This window comes from Lolium rigidum, unplaced genomic scaffold (genome assembly GCF_022539505.1).
Source record: "Lolium rigidum isolate FL_2022 unplaced genomic scaffold, APGP_CSIRO_Lrig_0.1 contig_1381_1, whole genome shotgun sequence".
Classification (NCBI taxonomy): domain Eukaryota; kingdom Viridiplantae; phylum Streptophyta; class Magnoliopsida; order Poales; family Poaceae; genus Lolium; species Lolium rigidum.
In genome coordinates this window covers 29,324-52,450 of record NW_025899846.1, presented here as the reverse complement: position 1 = coordinate 52,450, position 23,127 = coordinate 29,324, and the positions used below count along the sequence as shown (strand labels likewise).

General features: G+C 47.8%; 1 protein-coding gene across 2 annotated transcripts; it reads left to right on the top strand.

Annotated features, from left to right (window-relative positions):
• Positions 1–652: 652 nt before the first annotated feature.
• Positions 653–4,548, top strand: LOC124680368 (protein ETHYLENE-INSENSITIVE 3-like 1a). 2 transcript variants are annotated; one of them, XM_047215441.1, is made up of 2 exons: positions 653–786; positions 2,310–4,548. In XM_047215441.1, the coding sequence occupies exon 2, from the start codon at positions 2,395–2,397 to the stop codon at positions 4,297–4,299; it is 1,905 nt and encodes a 634-aa protein (XP_047071397.1). In that variant the 5' UTR covers positions 653–786; positions 2,310–2,394; the 3' UTR covers positions 4,300–4,548. The 2 variants fall into 2 exon arrangements, with proteins under 2 accessions (XP_047071397.1, XP_047071395.1); XM_047215439.1 differs by having other exon boundaries at positions 654–791.
• Positions 4,549–23,127: the final 18,579 nt, after the last annotated feature.

Sequence of the window (23,127 nt, the reverse complement as noted above, 5' to 3'; positions counted from 1 at the left end):
CAGTTTGGCAAGGCGTCTCTGACACTGTGACCATCTCTTGCAAGGATACTGAGAAAGTTGGCTTGTGCGTAATGCATACCCTTCCTCCTGTCAGCACCGAGAGCGGCATGCCCGTGCTCGGATCAACACCGAGTGCTCTGGCTCCGGTGACCAATAAGGCGGGTTGTCTGTGACACTCCGAGCATCTCTTACAAGGGTACCATGAAAGACAGTGTGCGCAGAAGATCATGGCCTTCCTCCTAGGCACACGAAGGCAGCCAACCAAGGCCAAAGGCTATGCGAGGGTAGAACGGTAAAACCTGTTTTTCAACTACGCATAGCCCGATGCCCCGCCCCCAAGGGAGCAGGAACGCACCGACTGGGACCCCACGTGTCACAGACGGAGAGGCCACTCACCCTTTTTCTTTTAACCTCGATCAGGCCGGGCGGCGCGCTGTCGCGGCTAAAGAAAATATTACCACCACCAGCGAGCGAGCGAGCTAGCGCGGTTCACAGCGGCGGTTCGTGCGTGTGATAATATAAAAACCAGGGGGTCCCTGTCGCTGTTGCGCCCGAGCGAGCTCCACCCGCACCCACTTGCCTGCTGCCTGCCTATTACTTTTGTGCGCTTGCGCCGTGGTCTCCTCCCCTGTTCTTATCTGATCTCACCTCCCCTCGTGCCTTCTTCTTCTCCTCCCCTCCCTCCCGTCCGCCCCTGTTTCCTCTCCTCCTCCCTCTCCTTCCCAGGTCATGGCAAAGGTGAAAAGCGGATAAAGATTAGCAAGTGGGGGATCAGCCTGCACATAGGTGAGGTGAGCTCTCCCTGCTTCTTTACTTCTTCCATGTTCATGTGATGTGTGCATATGCTTCTTCTTCCTCTGTTGCTTGTCCCCTTCATGGTGTTTTTGGCTGCGCTCTTGATTGGCTACGGTCTTAGGTAGGCTAGCTACGGCGCTAGCATGTTTTGTTTTTTCGGGTAATTTTTCGTAGATATTTTTGGGTCTCCTGGAGTTAGTTGATTATAGTTATCAATTCCATTTTGTGCTTCTTCGCTGTTCTTTTTTTCCTTTTTCTATGGCGATATTTTTTCTGTCGGAGGAATGGGTAAATCCATGGTAGACTTCCGAGCTCTCAGCTCTACATGCTGTAGGATGGTAGGAGGATCGACGGTAGCCGCCAAATACCTGAGTTCCTTCCTTCTTTCCTTCCCTATGTCCTGATGTTGTTTGAGATCTTTGTTCTTCCCCAGGGCAATAGGTGCAATTTTATCTTGGGCCTGTTCTAGGAAACCTGGAGTCTCGTAAATGGAAATATTTAATTTTGGAACAGGAAGGAAATGTTATTTCTCCTTTCTCTTAGGAGAGGAGACTTTCCATATGTTCTCCATTTTGGTGCCTGCTTGATCCATTCTTCTCTCCTGTTTTTCTCCTCCTCCGTCTGTAGACTGCCTTGATTCCTTTTTGGTAAGCACATGGGCACATGTTCTTGTTTCCAACTGTCACTACCTGTTTGGCTAGGTAAAAGCAAATAATTGCATTAAAATGGCTTTCCTCCCTTGAAAAGTTCTCCCCTTGTTTTCTGATGATCATTTTGGTTGCGCCCGCCCCTATGATTGGATCAGAGCAACATATACTTATATCAAATAGAAAAGGGCGAAAAAGAGGAATTGTGCATACTTTGATTTTAACAACTCTCTTTTGGTAAAACCCTGTCCCTGTGTGGACATACGTTTTCATGCCTCAGTTTTTTCTGACTTGTTCCTCCATTACCGTGTCATGGTCATGCATCACGCGTGATGCATCCATTTCTGTTAGTTATGCCGTACGATATGATCATGCCACAGGAAGGAAGAAGATAATCTTGCGTTAGATGTCTGCTAGTTGCGTGCGTTGCCTTCCTTTGATTTATCGATTTGTTGAGAGGATCATGGTAGAGGTGTCTCTGTCTGTGTGGCCTGATCAGATCAAGCGCATTTTGTTTGGCTAAACCCATGCAAACTAGGCCTTCCGGTTCTTGCTTCAATGGGTAAACTTGGCCACATGATTGTCTCCCAGTTATGTAGATCTAGATGTTTAGATAACTACTCCAGCTGTTTGTATTTAAGGAGAAGATATGTCTTTTGTTAAGTCATCGTCTAATTACCAAATTAAGATACTGGTATTATGACTGATTTAAGCTTACTCTTAACTGTAATTACATCCTTATAAAGCAATCGTGTTGCACATGTTACCCAGTTATTGTGTTTAGACGCAACAGTTAGTGTCGGTAATCCCCCTCCAGCTTTAATAACTCCTATAATTAACATAGCCCCTTTGCTTGCTTCTGTGCAGGAAGGTGACTAGTACCACAAGTACAAGCAGAGGTGCAAAGACTTGGCGAGATCGGTGTGCAGTCAACGTTTGACAAAAAAAAAACATGATGGGAGGCGGGCTGGTGATGGATCAGGGCATGTTCTCCGGCGTGCACAACTTCGTGGATCTCCTGCAGCAGAACGGCGCCGACAAGAACCTCGGCTTCGGCTCGCTCATGCCGCAGACCTCCTCCGGCGACCAGTGCGTCATGGGCGAGGGCGACCTCGTCGACCCGCCCTCGGACAACTTCCCCGACGCCGGGGACGACGACAGCGACGACGACGTGGATGACATCGAGGAGCTGGAGCGCCGCATGTGGCGCGACCGCATGAAGCTCAAGCGCCTCAAGGAGCTGCAGCAGACCCGCGGCAAGGAGCAGGCGGCCGGCGGCGGCGGGGTGGGCGACGGGGTGAAGCCCCGCCAGTCGCAGGAGCAGGCGCGCCGCAAGAAGATGTCGCGCGCGCAGGACGGCATCCTCAAGTACATGCTCAAGATGATGGAGGTGTGCCGCGCGCAGGGCTTCGTCTACGGGATCATCCCGGAGAAGGGTAAGCCGGTGAGCGGCGCCTCCGACAACCTCCGCGCTTGGTGGAAGGAGAAGGTCCGCTTCGACCGGAACGGCCCGGCCGCCATCGCCAAGTACCAGGCCGACAACGCCGTGCCGGGCTCCGAGAGCGAGCTCGCCTCCGGCACCGCCAGCCCGCACTCGCTGCAGGAGCTGCAGGACACCACGCTCGGCTCGCTGCTCTCGGCGCTCATGCAGCACTGCGACCCCCCGCAGCGGAGGTTCCCGCTCGAGAAGGGCATCTCTCCGCCGTGGTGGCCGTCAGGCGAAGAGGAGTGGTGGCCGGAGCTTGGCATCCCCAAGGATCAGGGCCCGCCACCGTACAAGAAGCCCCATGACCTCAAGAAGGCCTGGAAGGTGAGCGTGCTCACCGCTGTGATCAAGCACATGTCGCCGGACATCGAGAAGATCCGGCGCCTTGTCCGCCAGTCAAAGTGCCTCCAGGACAAGATGACTGCCAAGGAGATCTCCACCTGGCTGGCAGTCGTCAAGCAGGAAGAGGAGCTGTTCATGAGGCTGCACCCAGGCGCGCGCCCACCGGCATCAGCCGGCGGCATCGCCAGCGCCATATCGTTCAACGCTAGCTCCAGCGAGTACGACGTAGACCTCGGCGACGACTGCAAGGGCGACGAGGCAGGCACCCACAAGATGGCCATGGCCGATCCAACCGCGTTCAACCTTGGCGCGGCCATCATGAATGACAAGTTCCTCATGCCCACGCCCAAGGAGGAGACCGCTGATGTCGAGTACCTTCAGAAGAGGAGCGCCGAGCCTGAGCTGATGCTGAACAACCGCGTCTACACCTGCAACAACCTTCAGTGCCCACACAACGACTACAGCTACGGATTCCTTGACCGTAACGCGCGCAACAGCCACCAGTACACCTGCAAGTACAATGATCCGCTCCCGCCGAGCGCTGAGAACAAGCCGGCGCCACCACCAATGCCACAAGTCTTCCCGGCGGCCTACAACCAGCCCAACCAGGCGCTGAACAACCTTGATTTCAGTGTGCCCATGGACGCCCAGAGGTCCATTGCCGAGCTGATGAACATGTATGACAACAACTGCGCCAGCAAGAACATGGGCAACGACGATGTCACCATCATAGAGAGGCCTAATGCTCTCACCCCGAGGATGCAGATGGACGAAGGCTTCTTTGGACAAGGCAATGGAATTGGCGGCAATGGCGACGGTATGTTCAATGATGTCAGTAACATGATTCAGCAGCAGCAGCAGCAGGCCCCGGCGCAGCAGCAGTTCTTCATCCGCGACGACACACAGTTCGGGAGCCAGATGGGCAACATCACCGCTGCGTCTGAGTTCAGGTTCGGCTCTGGTTTCACCATGCCCGGTGCCGTCGACTACCCGCAGAAGAACAACGACGGCTCCAATTGGTACTACTGAAGAATAAACCTGTAGAGTTCAAATCCTTCATAAGCTTTTAAATTTCTCCATGGCACAATCTTGTGTTTCCATGGGGAAGCGTCTCCTCCTAAGAACTGGGTAATTCTATAGGTCTTTTCTTAATTTTTCATATAGGTTTTGCAGTAGTTGCAAATAGGCTGGTACTTGGAACTGGTTATATACATGTATGTCCATCCAGCTCGTGAACCTCTTATGAAAACTTAATTTTATTCCTAGTTTAATTTGTTAGTTATATGCTGTTCATATGACTGGTTGGTTCTCAAATTGTTTGTGATTGTGTGTGTATTTGTTTCTGTTTCTTTTAATTGGTGATGAATGTATGAACTGCTGCTCCCTTGTGTGAACTCTCTACCGATGATTTATGACAGAAGGAGAGAAAAATAATTCTATTCTGTTTGAACTTATGTTTTCTGGAATGGATTCCAGTTGGGGTATATTTTTCAACCTGATACTGTACCTTTCATACCTGGAAATTTTGTCAAAATTGTTAAATAGACAGCTACATCTGTTTGTCAGGCTAGGAGAAATTTCGATTGGATTAGGTCCACTTAGATGTCGATGTTGAACTATATACCAACTCAGATATTTGTTTCCTCATCACATCAAGATACTTATAAAGTTAGTATTTGATCCTACCTTTTCCTTAAGGAGGGTCAATGCAAAGTGGCAACCCTAAGAAAAGTTAGGCAGCCCAACAATGCTTTGAAGTGTTTTTGATCCTCATAGATAAATAACATTTTTCTTGGTGATCTTAGAAAGAAAGAAACATAGATTGGATGGTCCTCTCTTTGATCACAAGAGCCCTCTAGCCTTTATTGCTTGGTGGCACCGATCATCCATGCATCTTATCCCTTAGCCTGTCAAGGTAGTGGTGGGACTTGTGATGGATCCCTCCTCACATGCTCGCCCCTATCATGGAGATGGGGATCAGGACAAGGACATATTACTCGCCAACCCTTGCTGGTTTACATGGCGATAGATACGGAGATCTTGAAATATGAACTGTATTATTAATCGGCGTGATGAGGACCTTTCGATTCGAGCTGTTCATGGCTAGGATTCAGGTGCATAAGAATATCACAGGATGAGAAATTGTTGTTTGGAAGAATCTTAATGATCCAATGCTTTTAAGTTCTAATCCTCATATCTTTAAATTCTAGGTGTTACTCTTCCTAAGTTGTCTAAGAAATAGTTTTCCCAAGTCAACCAAGCTGTATCCAGGTAGTACTGAAATGTGCAAGTACCCACTTTTCATTGGTGAATGACTCGACAATATGAAGTCAATTTAGGAGTAGACACTGGAAATTCTTGCAGGTTTAAGTGGAAATGGATTCAGGGATCTTGATCCGTTTCAGGGTCACACTCTATGAACACTTAGATCAAGTCTTGAATGGCTAAGGTCTCAGTAGGTATGTCTTGCTATGAGAAACTGACAAGAGTTTTATCAATCAGCTTCCGACAGCTGAGAAGAAGTTGCTAAATCATGTGATTTAGTGTGATACATGATGGCCACGATGAAGGTTTTTCTTCTTCTTTTATGACACTACTAGAACCCTGAAGTTCTTATTGTGAAATGAAACAATGTGGAAAAGGGCTACCGCTTGACTTATTTTTTTGACAGTGGATTAACGGTTGAGTTAGTTGTAATCCATTGACCAAGAGTTCCGAGGGCACCAAAATCCGGACATCGTGGGCTCCAAATCGTTCTCGAGATCAACCTAATCTGCCTCTAAGAAACCCTTAAGAAGGTAGTAGCAAAGAAATGACAAGATAATATAAGAAAAACAAGTGGCTTATGTGACTCCAAACGGTCAATTTGTCCCTTGGATATTCTTGTGGAACGCGAAAGCTATAGCCTGCAGTTTCTTGACCAAGAATTGTCCGCAAAACCTAAACCTGTAAACTATGCAGTACTGTTTTGGTGCGGTGATGTGTGCAACGATGGTGAGAGGAAGGATCAAAACATTAAAGCAATGATGCACTTAAAACATGTGCTTAAGCAGAGTACATTGATTCTTACGGAGTATTAGTTCTGTTCACCAGTTGTATGAAGTTTGGACTGGGCAAAAAGGAACCTTGCTAATTGCCAACAAAGAGTGGAGAAAGCAAACCACTAACCCATTGTTTAGTACTCTCAAGTGGCACTAACGGAGCGGCCATAAAGATAAGAAAGAATCAGGTGATAAAAACGTGTGGAGGAAACCAGAATTATGAATCCAGCTGGCTGTTGAAGAACAGTCTTGATTGGTCCATTTTAGGGTGAGAAACAAATCGCACCAAACAAAAGCCCCATCAACAACTGCACACACTAACTAGTACCGCGAATCAAAAATAAAATTAGAACGTTCAGTAGCAAATTAGTAAATATTGGGGGAGGTTTACAACAACTTTGACACGAAACAGTTCGATTCTTGCGCAGAAAGAGATATAAAAGCATCTGCAGTTACGTCCCAAAAAAACGTCTCTCAAAGATTTTTAGGATACAAACGATATTTACCCGCACCTAGCCATGTGTCCAAAAGGTCATCTCCCCTACACAGAGATCGTTGCGGGTGCCGGATACAATGCAAAGGCGCTATGTGAATTCGGGACAGCTATGTCATTGACACAACAATTGGTTCATATTCTCAAAATTTTCATCTCCATTTCATTTTTCCTGCACTACTAGGAAAAGGCCTAGCCGTAAGACTGCCATCAGTGGCGCACCATGGCTGTCGTGCGCCACTACTACTTAGCAGTGGCGCACCACAAAACGGTGGGCCACTGTTACAAAAGTAGTAGTGGCGCACCTTGATTCCAGTGCGCCATAAGTAAGTGGTGACAGGAGGCCAGGTCCTCCCCCAACCTAGTAGTGGCGCACGTCTCCGGGGTGCGCCACTGCTACATTCCTTACCTATGACGCACGTTGTAGAGGTGCGCCACTGCTAGGAGGTGTCCAGAGACCGTTTAGAGATGATAGGCTTAGCAATGGCGCACTGCTGTGGTGCGCCACTGCTACGTAGGTTACCTATGGCGCATGTCATTAGGTGCGCCACTGCTAGGGGGTGGCCAGAGCCCCTTTAGAGATGAGAGGCGTAGCAGTGGCGCACCACTTAGCAGTGCGCCATTGCTATGTCACCCTAGCGAGTGGCGCACGGCTATGTGGTGCGCCACTGCTAACTCGGGACCATTTCCTCGCTTTTCACCCTCCACTCACATGTGCCACCCACTTTCCCCAAACACTCTTCCACCACCACCTCCCACCAAATCTGGATCTGGTCGTGTTGCCCCTCCTTTCCACCTCATTTTCACCTCTTCATTCACCAAAATTAAGTTGGTAAACTTAATTTTCTTCATAGGTAAGTAATGGTGAAGCTTTCTTAGCTCAATACCCTACTCAATCTCAACTTTTTACCTCATCCAACACTCTAGGTCTCGCCGTATCGGTAACTTTGTTGGTTTTATGCTTTGTGTGTGACCGGTTCCGATCGTCTTGCACACACACGTGTGTGTGCACATATGTTATGCGAAGCTCATGTGTTGTGCGCATGCGCGAAAAGCGTCTCGATCACGTGCATGTGTGTTGTATGCGAAGCCCCTCCACATGTGTTGTATATGCAAAGCCTCCGATCCATACATGTGTTGCATGTGTTTGTTTGCAGGGATTTGAAATGCGATGGAGTTGCCAATATTTTGCCGAAACGTTGATTCATTTCCGTTTCGGCGAATAGTGGGCATACTCGCATATACATATGTCCTATTTTTAGGGAAGGTCATGCCAAAATTTTCTTTTGGTATGCTAAGATATCCATTTTCTCTATACCCGCGAGCGACCATGGTCCGCATGATGAGCGAAGGCGTTGTGGCTAGGTTTTTGAAAGCCGCGACAGTCGAGATGATTAGAAATAACCAAAAGGAGATAAGATGTCCGTGTCGAAGATGCAAGGCTGACGAGCCTTATGGACCCTAAAGCCGATATGGTGCGGGACCACCTTCTCATGCGTGGTTTCATGGATGGCTATCGGTGGGAAGGCGACGAAGATGATTATGAATTTGTCCATGGGATTTCAACAAGAAATAAGGAAGGAGGTGATCGGGATGTAGAAGATCTCGGGCATGATCGGGATGTAGAAGATCCGGAGATGATCATGATCACAATGTAGGAGATCCTGGACCTGATGATGAGGAAGATCAAGATGGAGGTCATCATGACGATCATGAAGATGAAGACGATGGACCATCGTCGATGGGCTGGGTGCAGGACCCTTATCTTCAAGAGCTGCTTCTCAAGCAGACGAGTAACGCAAGAGCTGCCGCCGAGAGAAAGCCAAGATGGATCAGCCGGAGGTAGACGCGGTTACTCCATTGTATGAAGGATGCGGGCCGGAGGATACTCGCTCGAAAGTAACGCTCATGGCACTCGGAGATGAAGGTAAAGCACAAAATGACCGACACATCCTTCAACGACAACATGTCATTACAGCGGGAACGTCTTCCCAAAGGTAACACGTGTCCGACTAGTATCGAGGAGGCCAAGAAAATCGTGTGTCCTCTGGATTTACCGCATGTGAAATATCATGTGTGCTTGAACGATTGCATCATTTATCGGAACGAGCACGCGGCGTGTACCATATGTCCGGTGTGCGGTGTCAGTCGGTACAAGAAGGGGAAGAAAGCTCCTCGGAAGGTGGTGTGGTACTTTCCGATCACTCCTCGTCTGCAGCGGTATTTCGTGGATCCTAAGCAAGCAAAGCTAATGCGCTGGCACGCGGAGATGAGGAAGGTAGAAGATGACGCAGATGATCCGGACAAAAAGAAAAAGGACAGGATGTTGAGACACCCTTCGGATGCTAGCCGGTGGAATGCGTTGAACCTCGAGTACCCGGAATTTGGGGACGATCCTAGGAACATAAGGCTGGGCGCGAGCACCGATGGAGTCAATCCGTTTGGCAGCCGGAGCAGCACGCATAGCACCTGGCCCGTGTTTGTGTGGATGTACAACCTCCCCCCTGGTTGTGCATGAAGAGGAAGTACATTCAAATGAGTATGCTAATTGAAGGGCCGAAACAACCAGGGAACGACATCAATGCCGTATATGGGGCTTCGAAAGAGGAGCTAGCCACGCTATGGGACACGCCTGCCAATACGTGGGACGCCGCCGCGGAAGAATATTTCCCTATGAGAGCCGCACTTGCTCACGACGGTGCACGACTTTCTCGGTTACGGATATGTCGCGGGGCGAGGTGGTCCACGGATTCAATGCATGCGTCGAGTGCATGGACGACACAACGTACCGCCGGCTAGATAGAGATCCGGGTCCTCGAAAACGGTGTTCATGGGACATCGAAGGTGGCTTCGCGAGGACGACGCATGGAGGAAACGCAAGGATACTGTTCGATGGTCAAGACGAACCCCGAAGACGGCCACGTACGAGAAGCGGCGAGCAAATAGACGAGCTATTGAAAAATTGGAAAGAGTGCCCACCGCCGGGAAAGAAGCGAAAGGCGCCGAGCCGGCTGCTTAAGGTATGGAAGACGAGGTCTGTTTTCCGGGACTTGCCGTACTTGGAAGATCCTCCGTGTGCCTCACAGCCTTGATGTCATGCACATCACGAAGAACGTGTGCGAGAGTCTGCTTGGTACCCTCCTCAACATGCCGAGAAGACCAAAGATGGGCCGAAAGCAAGGTACGACTTGCAATCAATTGGGATCAGGGAGGAGCTTCACGCGGGACGCCCTAATGATGATGATGATGATGACGATGACGATGATGAGGCGGAGGACACGCAAAGTCGTCGCAAGGGCAAAAATGCCAAAAAGATTGAATATTACTGCCCCCCGCGTGCTTCACTCTAAGTCAGAAGGAGATCGAGCAGTTTTCGACTGTCTCCTAGGAGTAAAACTTCCCTACGGTTACGCGGGGAAGATAAGCGGGTATCTAGACAAAGCGAAGCAGAGGTTCAGCGGGATGAAGTCTCACGACCGTCACGTGCCGATGACGCGGATACTTCGGTTGCAATCCGTGGGATCATGGACGCGCACGTCCGTGAAACGCTTTTTGGCCTATGCAACTTTTTCGACGTCATCTCTCGGAAGTCTGTTGGCGTGAGGCAACTTAGAAGGCTACGGGAAGAGATCGTGGTGATACTGTGCGAGCTTGAGATGTACTTCCCGCCCGCTTTCTTCGACGTTATGGTGCATCTGCTGGTACATATCGTGGAGGATATCATCCAACTGGGGCCGATGTTCCTGCACAGCATGATGCCGTTCGAAAGGATGAATGGTGTCATCAAAGGGTACGTTCGCAACGGGGCACGTCCGGACGGAAGCATAGCCAAGGGCTTTCTGACCGAAGAGTGCATCTCCTTCTGCACGAGTTATCTAGAAATCGAGAACCCCGTTGGCCCGCCCGTAAACAGGCATCTCGGGAAGCTCGCTGGATGGGGTCACCGCGACGGTAGCCGCGAAATGCATGTCGACTTCAAGGGTCGAATCGCCGACTTTGAAAGAGCAAACCTAGTCGCGCTACAACACATAGACGTGGTCGATCCTTGGGTGGTAGAGCACAAAACCTTCATCGCAAAGACGTACGAGTGATCGGGGCCAACAGAGGACGGACGGAGATATAATCAAAGAGCACAACTCAACCTTCACGCGGTGGTTCAAGGACAAGATGCCGACGTACCCTATAGACGAGGATTCTTACGCGGAAGAAAAACTCATATTCGCCTTGTCACAGGGCGCCGAACACAACCTGATGACATTTCAGGCGTACGATATCAACGGCTACACATTCTACACCGAGGAAAAGGACATGAAGAGTGATTATCAGAACTCCGGGGTAACGATGGAGTCCTACACCGGTGACATCAAGCAGAGATACTACGGAAAGATCGAGGAGATCTGGGAGCTGAGCTACGCCGGAGAGAATGTGCCGATGTTCCGTGTCAGGTGGGCCAAGAACGTCGTAAAGAAGACCGACATTTCACCACCATGGTTATACCCGAAGCCAAATCCAAGACAGCGGGCGCAAAGGTCACCGCGAAATATGAGCCATGGGTACTAGCTTCCCAAGTGGACCAATGCTTCTTCATTACCGACCCGCAAAAGCCCAGCCGTGTTGTCGTGAGGAGAGGCAAAAGGAGCATCATCGGAATGGATGGAGCCACCAACGAGCTAGACTTTGACCAGTACGGCGATCCGAAGATGGAAGATGACGACGACGATGATGAAGAACCATACACAACAAGAAGAAGCAGGACCACCCTACCTAAAGGCCGTCCATTCAAGAGAAGAAGTCTAGGAGTTCCGGGGCTAAATTATTCAACCGCGAGAAAGAAGGGCAAGAAGATTGTGAAAAGATAATTATGTATCATTTTCTTGTATGAATAATGGATGTCATATTGTTAATCTACACATTGTACCGATCAAAATAGACATATAATTCATATTTTTGGATATTTTCTAGATTCTATAGTATTTTAAATATTCTACATAATTATAATTATTTATGCCTTTTATTTTGGTGTATTGTGCTATTTTGGATGTTTATGATAGTGTTAAATCAATTTAAAAAGAAAAGGAAAAAATGGGGCCGCCAGGGTTCGAACCTGGCCGGCAGGGGTTTGGCACAAACCAACCAGGGACAGAGCCAGTGCGGTACTAAGCGGGATATGTCAATCCCCCCCGCGTTATTCTTTTGACCCAGACATAAAGAGCAGTGGCGCACCCCTAGAGGTGCGCCATTGCTAAGCCTCATAGTGGCGCACCCCGAGAGGTGCGCTATTGCTAAGGCATCAGGGGACTTAGTGAAATTTCCCCTTTCTTCCCCCGTCCCTCTACCTCCCCACATCCCACCTCTGGTTCAAACTGCCTCGCGACGCCGCGTCCCACTGCCTCCCCACGCACCACTTCCTCCTCTCCGACGCCACCTCCCCGGCGACACGAGCGACCACACCCCCGGCGACGCCCTCCTCTCCTCGCCACCCTGGCGACGCCCTCCTCTGCATCGTCACCGACGCCCAGATCCCCTCGATTCCCCTCCTCCCACCGGCGGCCAGATCCCCTTGATTCCCCTCCTCCCACCGGCGGGCGCCTCTCCCCATTCACCACTCCCTCTCCGCCGGTGCCTCTCTCTGAAGCCACCGGACTCGCCGTACTCGCTGCGCCCTCCTCTGCATCATCATCGTCGCCAAGGTACCCCCGATGCCCCTCCTCCTCCTCATCCTCATGCAAGCCCCCGGTGCCGCTGCTTGCTAGGTGCTTGCTGCCGCTGCTTGCTGCTGCTAGGTGTTGCTGCTTGCTAGATTTTTAATATTTCTGTTGCTCATGATGGATTTTTAATATTACTGCTTGCTGCTGCTCATGATGGAAATGTTCTCTGTTAATTAGCTACTAGCTACTAGCTAATGTTCTCTAAAAATTTGGAAATGAAAATTTCGAAATGTTCTCTGTTGACAGTAGGTTTAGTGGTTTGAAAATTTGGAAATGTTCTCTGTTGAAATGGAAATTTGGAAATGTTCTCTCTTGACAGTAGGTTTAGTGGTTTGAAAATTTGGAAATGTTCTCTGTTGAAATGGAAATTTGTAAATGTTCTCTCTTGACAGTAGGTTTAGTGGTTTGAAAATTTGGATGATCAAAGAACTTCATGGTAAATATGTAGTAGGTTTAGCAGCTGAAAAATTTGAATGCACCAACCAATTTACCCAAAAATTCAAGATGAGGAGAAAGATGGTCAATATATTTCTCTGTTTAAGGTATTTTACATTGATATATCAAGCGAGTATTGAGTGAATATATGACTCTGTTGTGTAATAAATAACATTACATTACGAAAATCCTGAATAGCTAATGATTATTGAACTTGTATTCCACTATAAGAAAATATGAGGAAAAGGTGAAACCATACTTGAATGTGGGCTTGTTCATATCTAGTTACGTATCCGTATTTGGCTGCTCTAGTAGATATCTAGTGATTTTAAGCTACGACTATTATGTATACGATATTGCCGACTCTATCTTCAATGAAATTCTATTGTACTATGTATGCATTAGATAGTTGATCATTTTAGCCTAGTGCTCCGGCTATTTGTGAGTTAAGTTGTTGGACTGAAATTTTAAATCTGCTTTGGCTGTATGTGAGACAAGAGTCCTAGCTTGCTGCTGCTATGTGCTTGCTAGGTTGTTTGCTTGCTGCTGCTGCTGCTAGGTTGCTTGCTTGCTTGCTGCTGCTGCTAGGGCTATAAAATTGGGTATATTTTGCTTGCTGCTGCTCTAGGGCTGTAAAATTGGGTATTTTTTGCTTGCTGCTGCTGCTAGGTTGCTAGGTTGATTACTGCTGCTGCTAGGTTCTTGAAGTTCACATTTTATACTGATTTGTTACTATTTTTCCATTCAAATGCATATAATTTGGGATCAGAGTGAAGGGTTGATGCTCACAGTGTTTATTTTGATGTTTACAACACTAGTTGTTGCACGCCGCGCCGCCCTGACCTCCACGCACACCTTGGAGCAGCAGCTGGAGAAGCACGCCGCGCCGCCCTCGACCGCTGACGCCGCCGCGAGAGGACCGCCGCCGCACTTGCGGACAGGTAGCTGCCATATTGTCATTCTTTCACAGCCACTGGAACTTACCATATTGTCATTCATTTTCTTACCATATTGTCATTCTTTCACAGCCCTGGAACTTCAGCACTCGACCGTCGCTGCCATATCTTCCTCGACCCGGAGCAACACCTCGCCTCTCGGTGACTCCACGCGACTCACGGTGAGCATCTCTGCTAGATGCTAGGCTGCTGCTTGTTGTTGATGCATGCTTGCTAGCTAGTTGCTTGCTGCTAGGCTGTTGATGCATGCTCTGCTAGGCTGCCGTCTGCTACTAGCTGCTGCTTGCTTCTTGTTGATGCATGCTTTGCTAGTCGTTGCTATTACTAGGCTGCTACTAGCTATTGTTGTTGCTTCTTGCTACTAGCTGCTCGCTGCTTGCTGTTGATGCTTCGCTGGTGTATATGGTGTCATATTCTTGTGCATGTGCCATGGTGCTCAGCTGGTGTATATGAGGAACAATTGTACATGTGCCATGGTGCTCAGCTGGTGTATATGGTGACATATTCTTGTGCGAGGATCGACGGAGTTGCCCATTATCGCCGAAATGTTGATTCATTTCCGTTTCGGCGAAAATGGGGCACTCATATGTACATAAATTAGCATAGGTCATGCCCAATTTTGTTAGTGGAATGGATCGTAATATGGTTCAAAAATGTAAACATGTAGGATGGCCGGTCCCGGTGGCCGGCGAGGCGGTCGAGGCCGCGGTCCTGGGCGCCCCCGGGGCCGGGGAAGGGGCCGCCGCGGTGGAGCAGCAAGGGCCCCACGGTCACCGTCACCTGCATCCTCCTCGTCTTCGCATGAGGAACGCTGCTTCGAGTTCCTTCTTCGCATCGACGATGACCCACTCGGCATCAAGAGGCTACCGGACAAGTTCGCCGAGTTCGTCGACGGCGTCGAGCCGGCGCACTTGCAGCTACGGGAGGCTAGCTGCAACTTCTGCCGCTGGTCCGTGGAGGTCCTGTTCGACGGGCAGTGCAAGATGTACCTGCACACGGGGTGGGACAAGTTCGCCCGTGACCTCCACCTCGAGCCCGGCTGCTAGCTCACCTTCCTGTACGAGGGGGACGGCGAGATGATCGTCAAGGTGTTCGACGACACCGCCTGCCGTGAGCACTACCCCCACACCGGCGAATCCGGCTCGGACACCGATAGTTAGAACTTAGAGTGTTGTCAACTCTATCTTCGTTGCTTCGTGTTGTTTGAATTCTATATTAAATTGTATGAAGCTACGATGTTAGGTATGATGATGTTATGTCCAAATATCAATCTCTTGTGCATCCTACCTTGCCTCGCCGACACCATCCCGGGATGTTCATATTTGTTTGGACCAACAATGTATGAGGCCCTTGTCATTCCATTTGCTTTGGTATCTCAAAATGCCGATGATTAGAATGTTTGGTCAATCTGTACACTCCGGGGTGACGCCAGTGAGCCTGGTGTGATGGCACAAATATCAATCTCTTGTGCATCCTACCTGGCCTCACTGACACCATCCCGGGATGTTCATATTTGTTTCGACCAACAATGTATGAGGCCATCGTCATTCCATTTGCTTTGGTTTTTCAGAATGCCGATGATTAGAATGTTTGGTCACCTATACACTTGGAGGAGGGGCCAGTGAACCTGGTGCGATGACACAAATATCAATCTCTTGTGCATCCTACTTGGTTTCACTGACGCCTTCTCTAAATGTTCATATTTGTTCCGACCAACAAAATATGAGGCATTCCATTTAGTTCATAATAGCTACTTGTCTCTTATTTGAGTTGGCACTTCTTAATTGCATAGCCCTTTCTTCTATTTTAGTGCCGATGATTAGAATGTTCGGTCAACAGAGGACCCCGGGGTGACGCAAGTGAGCCTGGTGCGATGGCACAAGTATCAATCTCTTGTGCATCCTACCTGGCCTCACTTACGCCATCCCGGGATTAAATTTTGTGGACCAACAATGTATGAGGCATTCCATTTAGTTCATACTAGCTACTTGTCTCTTATTTGAGTTTGCACTTCTTAATTGCACTGGCCGATGATTAAATTTTGTGGTCACTACACTTGGGGGAGGCGCTAGTGAGCCTGGTGCGATGACACAAGTATCAATCTCTTGTGCATCCTACCTGGCCTCACTAACGCCTTCCCTAAATGTTAATATTTGTTTGGACCAACAATGTATGAGGCATTCCATTTAGTTCATACTAGCTACTTGTCTCTTATTTGAGTTTGCACTTCTTAGTTTCTTTGGCTTGTTCATATATGTGCGGATATGACGTGGTATGTCGTGTACAAGGGCAAGGTTCCCGGAGTCTACAACGACTGGGAGGAGTGTCGGAGACAGGTTCACCGTTTTAGCGGTAACAGCTACAAAGGGTACACCACTAGAGCGGAGGCCGAAGACAGATACGCACGCTATCTCTCGGGAGAGAGGACGGAGCGGAGGAGGAACCGGATGAAGACCACTTTCATCGGGACGGTGCTAGTAGTGACTCTAGCTCTCTTCTATGTGATGCTAGTTTAGATGATCGACCTTGTGTAACCACTAGCTCATTTGACTTGTAACACCGTAACATTTGTCTAATATTTGAAATCTTGTGAATCATGGAGGCTAATGTGAAGGACTATGTATTGGTATACTGTGTCTGTTGTATATATGTGTTATATATTACGTATACTGTGCTATTATATTGTGCTATACAACCTGTACAAATACATGCCGAAATACAAAAAATGAAAACGAACTACTAGTAGTGGCGCACTCATCGGATCATGAGTGGCGCACGACCACCAAGTAACGGTGGCGCACCAGCCTGGACCCGATGGCGCACAACCCTCCGATCACCTTCGAAACTACCGGTGGCGCACCAAAGCTGCCAGCAGTGGCGCACGTCCGAGATGCCACGGTGGCGCACCTAAACAAGCAGCAATGGCGCACCAGCTCGCCGTAACGGTGGCACACCCAAGGAGGCAGCGGTGGCGCACCGACAGCAGACGGTAGTGGCGCACTGCTCGCTGAACAACGATGGCGCACCCCTTTGGAGTAGTAGTGGCGCACCGGTGTACCTATCAATGGCGCACGGCGCGATGCGCCATCGTTACTTAGGGTAGTTGTGGCGCACCAGTAGTGCGCCACTACTAAAACTTAGCAGTGGCGTGATAGTAGTGGCGCACCAGCAGTGCGCCACTGATGGGGGATAGTGGTGCGCCACTGAATAGCTTTTTCCTAGTAGTGCTGCCATGATTTTCACTTTATCTCGCTCCAACGCTACTCTTTTCCACCCAAACCTCGCCGCCGCACACACACACTTGGTGATGAGGACATCCCTACCTCACAACTACCTCCGTCATTACCAACTGAAGATGAACCTACTGTGAAGCTCAAGTCCAATGAAGTTCGGATTGGACCTATTACAAGGGCTCGTACGAAGCTACTTAAACAACAGGTGAACTTGTTCCTAAACGATACTTTGATTGATGAGAACTTTATACTGCCTAAGTCTTGTTATTTGTGTATCATCAAGTATGAAGAGGAGACAAACATCGCACGAGGAGGAGAAGAGCAGTTGGACGTGAAGAAGGACGTCAAGATGGACGTGAAGCTGGACATGGAGCTGGACATGAAGATATCCCATGGACGCGCGAGGGAGGAGCGGGAGGCATGCGCGAGAGGGAAAGACGCAGTCCAGGCCGGCCCAGCACCCGGTCAGACCGGCCGCCACGCCAGCGCACCCGGCCCCTGGCCCGGTCCAACCGGGTGGCACGCCGGCCGCAGCCCGGCGCCAACCGGATGATCTGCTGACGCAGACGGGCGGGGTACTGAGCCGAATCCCACCCGCCCGGTCGGCACCCGGTCACTGGCCCGGTTTCAACCGGCCTGCCCGGTCCCTGGCCCGGTCAACCGGGCCCCAGACCGGCCGAGTCCGAGTCTGTCTCGGCCAGATCTATTCTGGGTCGGTTATTTTTGTATCTTTTCGACCTGAGGTCATCCCGGACGCCTATATAAGTGCCCAGGATGCCCCACAAGTTGCTTTAGACCACGTTTAAGATAAACCCTAGTTCTTAGTTGTTTGCTCTGCAAAACTATTGAATCCCCTACACCATATTGCTTGATATTGTGTAGATCTGAAAGTCTTGCGTGATCTGCTGTTCCATTGGAAATTAGACGGTTGCAACTTACCGCTTCGTGGTCGGCGGCTACGTGCGCAAGTGTGTGGAGTTGCGAATATCTTGCAGGGTTGAGAGCTGTTGCATTGGCGACAGGGACCAATCGAGAGATCTCGTTGCGTCATACAAGTTATCATCCACTTCATCAAGTTACCTCCGCAGCAATCACCCCGTGATCATCATCACCACTGTTGCTTACTGAGAAGATCGGGCCACCCCTTATCATCTTGGTATCAGATTCTCGGGTTCCCTCGGTAAGCCATCCACAATCCACCCTATAGTTGAGTTGTGAGTGTTTCCTATCCAGAAAAAGCTATAAAAAGTTAGGGTTAGGGTTTGCCATTGCCTTAGATTGCACTAATTTTAAGTTTTAGTTGCTTTTCGTAGTTGTTTTGCGTATCTTTTTCTTTGCTTCTAGTATTGTTAGGGTTTGAGTCTCTACTATCATCTAGTTTCAGTTTGTGTTACTCCGAGTCCACATAGCATACAGTGTGCTTGTTCCCAGCCATAGACACGGCTTATCGATATACGTGACTAGGAACTTCCTCAGAAGAGACTAGTTTTACCGCTTGACAGGCTGCTCGTTAGGGTTTTGGTGCTTTGCATATCTTGTTGGCCGTGTTATCAAGGAGTTGAGTTATAAAATAAATAAAAAATTGAAAAGAACCAAAAAGAGCTACATAGCTGCGTTACAAAAAGAAAATACAAAAAGAAAAGTGAAGTGCTAGTAGAATCAAGTGAAGGCCTAAGTTTTCTTTACTGCACCCGTAGTTGAACAATCTTGTGCCTGTTTCATTGAGCTTTGCTAGTGTCTCTCGAGTGCATTGCAACCTTTCCTCCATATAGTTGCATTGCCACATTTATGACCATGTGTGAGTAACTTTGGTTGTCTACGGTCAGCGCTAGAGCTTGTTATTGGTGCAAATAGGTAGCCCACCTACAACCCCACATATACCCTGCTTTGTCATGTGATTTATTCTTATACCCTTGATATTCACTTCGCTACATCCGAACACTAGTTGTTACTACAAGTGGTAAGCAACACTAATTTACTTTGGAACGGTAAGATCTCCTTTTCTTATCAGTTTTTGAGTGAGTTGTGAGAGTACCACCATATATTTTTGATTTAGTGCACTAACCTACTAATCATGTCTGCTAGTGATCACAAAATTGTTAACCAGGAAAACAAGAGTGGTGCAGATATCATCACATGGAGGGAGTATGAAGCTCTTCGTAATGAGATGCGACGTGAATTCCGCACTCCGATTGATGAGCTTAAGGGAACGGTCCAAGGGATCTCCCAGAAGCTGGATACTACATGTGAGACCGTCACTACAATGAAAGATCAAATGACGGATATACAGCACAATCTTGTAGATATGCACCTAGCAATTGAGAATTTGACCCAACAACAACAAGAAGATGACGATGATCCTGAGCTTCAAGATGACGCACGTAATGCTCGTGGTGCGCCACGTGGTAATCGTCCTCGAGGTTGGGCTCCTCTTGGCCGCAATGGTCGTGGACATGATGAGGAAGACGGATTGGGTAAGCCTAAGTTTTCTATACCCAAGTTTGAAGGAGGAGTTGATGTTGAAGAATACCTCACTTGGGAGCTCAAGATTGAGAAGTTATGGAGTTTACATCCACATTACACTGAAGATAGGAAGATAAAGCTTGCTTCTTCCGAATTTGATGGATATGCTTTGCGTTGGTGGGATCGATTTGTTCATGCTCGCGAAGAAGATGGTGAGTAGCATATTATCACATAGCGTGCTATGAAGGCGGCAATGACTGAGTGTTTTGTGCTCACAAATTATTTGCGCAATATATTTGATAAGTTGACCCTCTTGAGACAAGGTGTGAAGACTATTGATGAATACTACATGGAGATGGAGATGCTCATGCAGCGTGGCCGTGTCAAAGAATCCCTTGAGATGACAATGACTCGTTTTCTCAATGGTTTGAAGTATGGCATCAAAGGCATTGTTCGTCATTACAGTTACACCACTATGAATGAGTTGCTACATCATGCAAGAGAAGATGAATCACAGTTGGCTGACGAAGTAAAGATTAAAGGACGAGCTTCAGGAGCAGGGCGCTACACGCCTCGCACGCCCCCTACTACGGCGCCGGCGCCATCGACGCGCTCCGCCCCGTACTCTACTACGCCTAGCAAGCCGGTCTCCAATGTTTATAACACAAAGAAGTCCGATTCTGCTGCAAGTACGAGTGGCTCTAACATGTCTACTGCGCGCAATCGTGATATGGCTTGTCATACATGTGGTGGCAAAGGTCACTTCAAAAGAGATTGTCCTAACCGCAAAGTCATGATTATCAATGAGGACAATGAGTATGAGATTGGAGATGATGTTGATCCTAATACTCCAGAAGATGATGACTATGACACTGATGGTGAAGATGCATATGCGTCTGATGCTCGCACCATTGTTGTGTAGCAGTGTGCTCTTAATGTGTTGCCTAGTGCACCTACTCAGCGTTGCAATTTGTTCCAAATGAAGGTTTTAGTTGGTCCTGACAAGGCTTGCAAGGTCATTATTGATGGCGGGAGTTGCCGCAATTTAGCAAGCAAGGAGTTGTGTACCAAGCTGAAGTTGAAGTATCTACCGCACCCGCATCCATATTATATTCAGTGGTTGAGCGACAATGGTGAGATGAAGGTAAACCACATGGTGCATGTTGAATTTGCTATTGAGCCGTATAAGGATTCCATTGATTTTGATGTAGTTCCTCTGACGGTGTGTCACCTGCTATTGGGTCGGCCTTGGCTCTATAACCATTCTGTGCAACACAATGGCCGCGCCAATACATATCACTTGGAGTTCAAGGGCAAGAAAATTAACTTACAGCCTATGTCACCACAGCAAATTATCAATGAGTCTCGTCAGAAGATTGAAGTAAACTTGGAGGATGCATCTATAGATAGGCGAGAGAATTGTAATGTTGTGAGAGATATAACGAAAAGTGAGAGAGTGAATTCCTTAGTCTCATTAGCCACCAAAGAAGACATGAGAGAATTTTGTGAGGATCCTTCGGCCATGCCTCTTGTGCTCTTGTACAGGGGTACAGTTTTGGTTTCTAACGACATGACCCCTCTTCCTTTTGGTGTTTCTAATGTTTTGCAGGAATTTGGCGATGTGTTTCCGGAAGAGGTATATGCAGGACTTCCACCATTGCGAGGTATTGAGCATCAAATCTACTTGATTCTCGGAGCTTCGCTACCCAATCGGGCACCATATAGAATGAACCCCGAAGAGACGAAGGAGATACAGAAGCAAGTACAAGCGCTACTCTACAAAGGTTATATCCGCATAAGCCTTAGTCCTTGTGCTGTTCCTGTTATTCTTATTCCTAAGCAAGATGGTACATGGCATATGTGTGTAGATTGTAGAGCGATAAACAACATTACTATTCGATATCGTCATCCTATTCTCCGTTTAGAGGATATGTTAGATGAATTGAGTGGTGCTGCTTTGTTCTCTAAAACATATTTGCATAGTGGTTATCATCAAATTAGGATGAAAGAAGGGGATGAGTGGAAAACAGCCTTTAAAACAAAATTTGGTTTATATGAGTGCTTAGTAATGCCTTTTGGGTTAACTAATGCACCTAGCACTTTCATGAGACTGATGAACCATGTTTTGTGTGAATTCATTGGCATATTTGTGGTTGTGTACTTTGATGACATATTAATCTACAACCGCAATGAATCTGATCACACTATACATATTCGACATGTTTTGCAAATGTTGCGTGATAATAAACTCTATGGTAATCTTGAGAAGTGCACATTTTGCAAATATAAGGTCATACTTCTGGGTTATGTTGTCTCTAAGCATGGAGTAGCAGTAGATGTGTCTAAAATTGAAGCTATTCAAAATTGGCCTACTCCCATGAATGTGAGTCAAGTTAGAAGTTTTCATGGTCTAGCTGGGTTTTATAGAAGATTTGTGCCCAACTTTAGTACTATTGCTGCATCTTTGAATGACTTGACTAAAAAGGGTGTAATTTTTGAGTGGGGCGCAGCCCAAGATCATGCTTTTGATGAACTTAAGAGATTGTTAACTTTTGCACTGTTGCTTGCACTTCCTGATTTCAATAAGCAATTTGAGATTGAATGTGATGCTTGTGGTATTGGAATTGGTGGTGTGTTGATTCAAGAGGGTCGCCCAATTGCATATTTTTCTGAGAAACTTTCTGGTGCTAAGTTGAACTATCCTATATATGATAAAGAATTGTATGCTTTAATTAGAGTTCTTGAGGTTTGGCAACATTACTTGTGGCCAAAAGAATTTATCATACATTCTGATCATGAAGCTTTAAAATACCTGAAAGTTCAGTCTACTTTGCATAAGCGTCTTGCTAAGTGGGTTGAGTTCATTGAGTCTTTTCCATACATTATTAAGCATAAGAAAGGAAAAGATAATATTGTTATTGATGCTCTATCTAGGAAGAATATGCTATTAACTCAACTTGATGTTAAAATTCCTGGATTAGAAGTACTATGTGATTTGTATGCTACTGATCATGATTTTGTTGAACCATATCGCTTATGCGCTCTTGGTAAAGCATGGGACAAATATCACATACATGATGGGTTCTTGTTTAGAGCTAACAAACTATGTGTTCCAGAATCGTCTAAGCGTTTGCTCTTAGTGCAGGAATCACATGCTGGAGGTTTGATGGGTCACTTTGGGCGTGAGAAGATGTTACTCATGCTAGCTGACCACTTTTATTGGCCAAAGATGAGGCGGGACGTGGACAGGTATGTGAAGAGGTGCATTACTTGCAACAAGTCCAAGTCCAAGCTGAAGCCTCACGGTTTGTATACTCCTTTACCGGCACCTACTACACCTTGGGAGGATATTAGTATGGATTTTGTGTTGGGTTTGCCGTGTACTAAGAGAGGCCATGATTCTATATTTGTGGTAGTGGACAGATTTTCTAAGATGTCACATTTTATTGCTGCCACAAAAGCGACGATGCGTCGCATATTGCTAACTTTGTTTTTCAGGGAGGTTGTACGCTTACATGGAGTCCCGAA